General features: G+C 38.9%; 1 protein-coding gene across 1 annotated transcript; it reads left to right on the top strand.

The window, feature by feature from the left end:
• Positions 1-4,593: 4,593 nt before the first annotated feature.
• Positions 4,594-6,516, top strand: LOC133744534 (uncharacterized). The gene has a single exon (XM_062172629.1). It carries the CDS (start codon positions 4,594-4,596, stop codon positions 6,514-6,516), a length of 1,923 nt encoding a protein of 640 aa, XP_062028613.1.
• The last annotated feature ends 393 nt before the right edge of the window (positions 6,517-6,909 follow it).

Raw genomic sequence — 6,909 nt, 5'->3', positions numbered from 1 at the left:
CGGATTTACAAGGAAAAGACAAAGGCTTTTCATGATAAGATGATTCGTGGAAAGACCTTTGTAGTTGGTCAAAAAGTTCTTTTATTTCATTCTAGATTAAGACTTTTTCCTGGTAAGTTGCGTTCTAGATGGGTTGGTCCTTTTATTGTTACTAATGTTTTTCCTCATGGTGCTATACAGATAAGAAGTAACACTACTGGAGCTGAGTTCAAGGTGAATGGCCATCGTCTCAAGCCTTACTATGAGGCGTTTGTGGAGCACAATGTGGAGGATGTACCCCTCCAAGAGGCGCCACCAACTGAGGATTAAATGAAGGTGCAAGTCTAGGCTGAAAGACTTTAAACATTAAGCGCTGCATGGGAGGCAACCCATTTCATCCGTAGCTGTGGAGGAGCCATCAACGCAGATTTGCTTTCTTGAACTCTTCCCTTCTCTTTTAATTTCGTACACTTTGTTTTTGTTTTAGGGTTTGTTGCGTTATCTCTTATGCCATGCTTGATTGATGCTATGTATGCTTTATACTTGTTTATACATTGAGGACAATGCATGATTTAAGTGTGGGGGAAAGGTTTAACGTTTCACTTAGCTAGTTTTGTGGTTATAAAAAGAAAACAACATAAAAAATCAGAAAAATCAGAAAATAAAAAAAAAATTTGTGTTAACTTGTTTTAGGTTTTGTGTGTTTATTATTTCTTATTTTTCGTTGCTTGGTTTATTTTATGTATGCTTTTGGTAAGGGATCGTGAATTATATGGAATAGGTAAAGTCCCTTTGTTAATTTTAGCCTAAACCCCTTATTAGTACCTGCTTCAGGTCTCTTAAGGTTGAGGGCGGCTTCTTTTAACAATCGAACAATATCTTGCAATTAGGACTTTTCTTATCTAAGTAAGTATAGCCTATGTAGGATGGTGTCTAGAAAAGGGGACAACGTTCATGACGGGTTTTGAAATGATAGGAGCATAAAATGCGACGTTTATAATGTTTAAACCCTATATTTTGCTAAGTTATTTCCTTTATCTTGATCAATTTAACTTAGTTAGTGTTTTACAGGTGTAAATGGAGTCTCAAAGTCCAAAAATGGATAAGGAAGGCACAAGTAGTGCAAAAATGGAAAGAAATGAAGAAATGGAAGTTTTCCCAGTTTGACTAGGAGAAGGAATCCCAGTTGAAGTAGGAGTCTGAAGCTGATTTGGACTAGGAGTTCTACTTGGACAAGGAAACCCAATTCTATTCAGATAAGGAAACCTATTGTGATAAGGAGTCCCTGTTGGATAAGGATTACTCAAGAAGGTTCCGGAAGAGTGTAGAAGCATCTCGGAAAAGAAAGCAGTATTCAACTAGGAAACCTACTTGCATATGGATTTCTACTCATACTAGGAGTGCCTTGGAACGTTCATGAAGTATCTAGAAGTCTCAAGAATGATCATATGCCGTGCACATGGAAGAGAAAGCAACAAGGAATTCGGATTTCAAAGCAATGTGGAGTTTGGATTTCTAGTTGAGTATGGATTGGAATTGCCGTGAGATTCTTGAAGGTTCTAGGGAGTTCTTGACGTTTCATTCTTCAATAAGGCGTGGAAGACATGTGAGAGGCATGTGATGTGAAGGAAAACCGAGTTGGACTTAAGTTGTGCTTTAAAAGTCAAATCCATTACAGATTCGGATTACTGCCTGTGCAGATCAGTCAACTTCAACGGAGCATACAAAATCTCTCAGAGCTCAGAAAATTATGATCTTTATATGGTTGGAAAGCTACAGATGTCTAGTTTCCAGAAAATTTTACATCTCGTCGATATCTATTTTCTAGAGGAAGTTATGGCCGTTTTAGTGGACTGAGGTCAATCCTGCCGGAAATCTGTTTTGTGCCAAACAAGTCCTAAATCAACACAACTTTGGAGAAACCAAGTAGAAACGAATTGGGAGTGCTTTGAGACGTTCTCCTATATATACCTAGTGTATTAGACGTCTCAAGGTTCAGAACTTTCTCCACAATTTCGATTTCTCACTTGGGTGCTCTTGAGTTTCAGGTTTTCGCTACTACAAGTTCCTAGCCGTGCCATCCTCCATCTTTGCCGTGATCTTCACTTTGTGCCGCCACCTTGGATCTGCGTTGGACCTTGGGACGTGTCTAAGGGTTGTTCATACCACCTTCCCTATGTATTCTTCACGGTTTAGTGTTCTTGTAGTTAGATTTTCTGTTTTTGATTTTCTTTGTGTAAAACCGAAACAATGATTTGATACTTTGATTTTTGAATGCGATTTGGATAGTCTTTTCAATGTTTGATGTGTTTATGTGTGTTTGATTCTTGTTGATTGCCGATTTTATGGAATGATGATCTGATTTTGTTTTATGGAAAACTCTTGCATGTTCTTGTTCTTTGGTTCGAAACTTAGAGTGATTGCATGTAATTGGAGCTAGTAATTAGGTTTATGCGTTGTAACCCTAATTCACTTAAGTAGTAAAGGCTTTGGACAAAGGTCGAAATCAGATTATGCATGTGATGAATTGACTTGCGTTGAGTACTTGGATTTGCATGTTCATTGACCAAACTTTCACTTGTTCTTAATGATTTGAATGCATGAGATCATGAGTTGCGTTGATTGTGTGATACCTGCATTTGAAATAGGTTGAGTTAAGTGCGTTGCTTAATTGACTAAGTAAAGGGAAGTAAAATAAGGGACATTGGTTGCGTTGATCTTTGTTTCTTGGTTGATGATGTTCCATGGTAATTAACAAGATTAAGGGATGCATGAATATGTTGTTCTTGATTGGTTCTTGATAAATTGTTTTCCAAAAATCCTTCTTTTCCCACCTATGTAAATAAAATGATTTTCATTCTTTTAATGTTTTCTGAAAATTTATACTTCAATCTTCAAAAACCCCCCCTATCTTTTATGTTATGTGTTTTTGTATATTTGTAAATAATTAAAATTAACTTAGAGTTTTTAGGTAGCATGTTAACTTAGATAATAAAATAAATAAATAAATGTTTTAAAATTCGTGAATAGTGTCTCCGTGAATAGTAAATATGTGTTAGTGTTTTCTAGGAATTAATTTGGTGGTTTTTAGGAAATTGTCTTGTGTTTTTTAGGGATTGCTAAAAAATAGGGATTTCTTTGGTGTTTTTTAGGAATTTTTGTTTCTTAGGGATTTTTGGTGGTGTTCTTTAGGGATTTTTGTTTCCTTCTTGTATATGGATTCCCAATGTGATATGGATTTGTAAATTGTGTATAAATAGGAGTGGGATTCCAAAACCTTTTCTAACTTGTTTTCTCTCTTATTTTCGTCCTTGTCTATATATATAGTTGTGATTTTTGTTGTTCTCTCATTCTTTTCTCTCTAATTCGTGTGAATGTATGTGTTCTCTCTAACTCTTTGTGATTCTTTGTTTGTTCTAATTCTATGCATGCTTGTAAACTTGTAAAATATTTTCATGTAAGTTGTAAATTCTTTATCTTTGATTTCGTAAATTGTATATTCTATTCTTTAAATTATTTCTCACATGTTAGCACCCTCAATCCCCGGTTTGTTCGATACCCTATTTGCTCTATACTAATGATGATATTTTTCAGGGTTTAATTTGGCGATGCTTTGCACGTATCAATTTTTGGCGCCGTTGCCGGGGATTGAAAAGTCTTCATGTGATGAAAAAAAAAACGCCACTAAGGTATGATTTTGGTAAGGGATTATGAACTATTATGGAATAGGTGAAGTCTCTTTTGTTGACATTAACCTTAACCCCTTATTAGCACCTAATTTAGGTCTCTTAAGGTTGTGGGCGGTTTTTGTCAACACTTGAAAAATGTCTTGCACTTAATTTTTCCCTTATCCTAGTAAGTATAGCCTATGTGAGATGGTGACTAGGAAGGGGACAACGTTCATGACGGGTTTTGAAATCAGAAAGGCAATCAAACGAGCGTAAACCACTATGTGGGAGTAGCTTGTGCCAAAATGGTTTCTACCTCTCGTGCTCGTCCTCCCCCGCACTGGCCATTTCAGTAAGGTTGCCCAAAGGATTTGCGAAGAAATATGTGTGGAGACAAGGACTTGGGCCGCACGTCCAAAACAATAGTCCATGATGTTTTATTAAAGTCATATACTTAGACAATTTTCGAGATAATTGGTTTTGGTAAGAAGAAAGTAAGTCATAACGGAATAGGTGAGAGTTCTTTTATTAATACTTGTCAAGCAACCTTCTTTATCAAGTAGGCGCACCTTAGTAGCACAGGGTGTCTAGGTTGATTGGATACGAGAAGTGCATACAAGAGGGCGTAAACCACTATGTGGGAGTAGCCCCGCCAAAATCGTTCCTCTACTACCTGGCTCTGTGTGAAAAGAGTTACCAAAAGATTTAGGAGGGGAGACTTGTATTAACATTAGAATCTCTGGGCCGCACGTCTACACCTTGACTTACAATTCTCTTATCAAAGTTGATTAATTCGAAAGTTGTAAAAGATTGTACCTAACCACTAAAATTTTCATTGGCCTTGTGTGTACTTGCATATATGTGACGTTTTTAATGTGTGTACCTTGGTCCACGTCTTGTTTATACCTTACTAACTATTTTCTTTTGTTTCACTACAGATCAATGAATGTCTGGATCGTCTGAACCACCCAAGTACACCAAAACGCCCCTTCACGTCATCCAAAAACGAATTGCAAAACTAAAGCAGAACTCGGACATCTTTGACGTTCAAGTCTCTACTCCACTTCAAATTCGTGAGCTTGAATTGGATAGTGAAGGGAACAGAATAGAGGGAGGATTAGAAGCTTCAACCACTTCATCTGATCAATCACCACCACATACACCACATTCACCACATCAAGAACCACCCAACGCCCCACTACCTTTGCTTTTACCACCACCACCACCAATGGCTCTCACCATAAGGCAACTCTCTACATCTGTCATCCCACTTGGGGGAGTACCGACTGGCATAACCTACCCTGCTGCAGCTGAGGGATTAACAGCTGATTTCGAGTTGAAGTCTGGGTTGCTTCATCGTCTTCCTACATTCCATGGACTCCCTATGGAAGATCCCAACAACCACTTGATGGAATTTCAGTTCATCTGTACTAGCATGAAGCCTCAAGGAGCTGATGAGCATATTTTGAAGTTGAAGGCCTTCCCATTTTCGTTAGCTGACAAGGCAAAGCAATGGCTCTACGAGTTGCCTAGTGGACGAATTACATCTTGGGGAGACATGATGAAGGCGTTTCTTGAGAAGTACTTTCCTACATCTCGCATCATCATGTTAAGGAAGAAGATAAGTGGCATCCAACAAGGGCAAGATGAGTCCTACGCAGATTACTATGAGAGGTTCAAGTCTCTCACCACTCAATGCCCTCAACATGGCTTGAAGACTGAGACCTTGCTCACTTGTTTTTATGATGGGCTCACAAGCTTGGAACGAGACATGCTTGATGCAGCTTCTGGTGGATCGTTTGTTGACAAGGAGCCTGCAGCTGGAATGATCCTTATTGAGAATAGGGCCTTGAATCAACAACAATATGGGAACTCTAGGTCCAAAATCACCACCACAAATCGTGAAAAGGTCCATGAGGTAAGTACTTTAGCTCAATTGGAAGAGAAAATTAACAAACTTACTTCTCTTGTGTCTCAGGGAGCACAAGGACAAGTCATGGTGTGTGGAGTATGTTCTATGCAAGGGCATGTGTCTGACCAATGCCCTCAACTCATGGAAAGTGGAGGACAAGAAGGTGTCAACGCCATAGGTTTTCAACAAGGGTTCCAACGTCCTAGGAATGATCCATTCTCGAATACTTACAATCCTGGATGGAGGGACCACCCTAATTTCCGTTGGAAGGACAATGAGAATGTTCAAAATGCACCTCAAGGGTTCCAACCACGTCCTCAAGGCTTTTATCAAAAGCCTCAACCTCCTAACCCTACTCCTTTTAATTCGAATTTTAATTCAAATGCTTCTTCTTCTTCTAATGATGAATTGATCCGAACTCTAACTAAATCTACTCAAGCTCTGATTGCAGGTCAAACTCATCATGGGAATCAAATCAATGCTATATCTACGGATGTCAATGAGATGAAGAAGCAAATGAGTCAAGTTGTGGAGTTTATGGGTAAGTTTCATGAGCAAGGAAAGCTACCAAGTGGTACCATCCCAAATCCTCACTTTGAGCAAGCCAAAGTCGTCACTACAAGGAGTGGTAAGACCCTTGTAGACCTCCCTAAGCCTCCCAAGAAGATCTCAACGTCAATATTAGAAGAGGAGGAGGACCCTGCAACGTCAAAGGCTCAAATGACGTCTCCACCTTCCAATGCAAAACCGAATATTCAAGGACATATTTCTAACTCTTTCAATTCAATTATTGCTAATCCATCTTCTTCTCCTTTGCCCTTCCCAAGCAGATATGCTAAGTCCAAGAAGGATGAGGCCGAAAAGGCCATCTTAGAAACCTTTAAAAAGGTGCAAATCAACATCCCTCTCCTTGAGGCCATCAAGCAAATTCCTAAGTATGCCAAATTCTTGAAGTAACTTTGCACCACAAGGAGACAAAACCGTGAAAAAGAAGTGGTTAAGGTAAGTGAGAATGTCTCAGCTGTGCTTCAACGCAGAATGCCAGAAAAGTGTAAGGATCCAGGGAGTTTTTCTGTCCCTTGTGTCATTGGAACTACTAGATTCGAAAATGCCATGCTAGACTTAGGTGCTTCTATAAATGTTATGCCATATTCTGTTTATGCATCTCTAGGTCTAGGTGAACTTAAACATGATAATGTTATTATTCAATTGGCAGATCGATCTAATGCATACCCTAAGGGGTTAGTTGAAGATGTACTTGTGCAGGTTGGTGAGCTAATCTTTCCAGCTGATTTCTATGTCCTAGAGATGGAGGAGGAGCCTTCTCCCAAGTCAACGCCACTTTTGCTT

The sequence above is a fragment of the Rosa rugosa genome, chromosome 4 (genome assembly GCF_958449725.1).
Source record: "Rosa rugosa chromosome 4, drRosRugo1.1, whole genome shotgun sequence".
NCBI lineage: Eukaryota > Viridiplantae > Streptophyta > Magnoliopsida > Rosales > Rosaceae > Rosa > Rosa rugosa.
Note: the sequence above shows the minus strand (reverse complement) of the source record. Positions and strands in the feature narration are given on the sequence as shown.

What these genes read in the sequence shown, in the direction of transcription:
- LOC133744534 (XM_062172629.1), top strand. Translation starts at nt 4,594, where the DNA reads ATGTCTGGATCGTCTGAACCACCCAAGTACACCAAAACGCCCCTTCAC.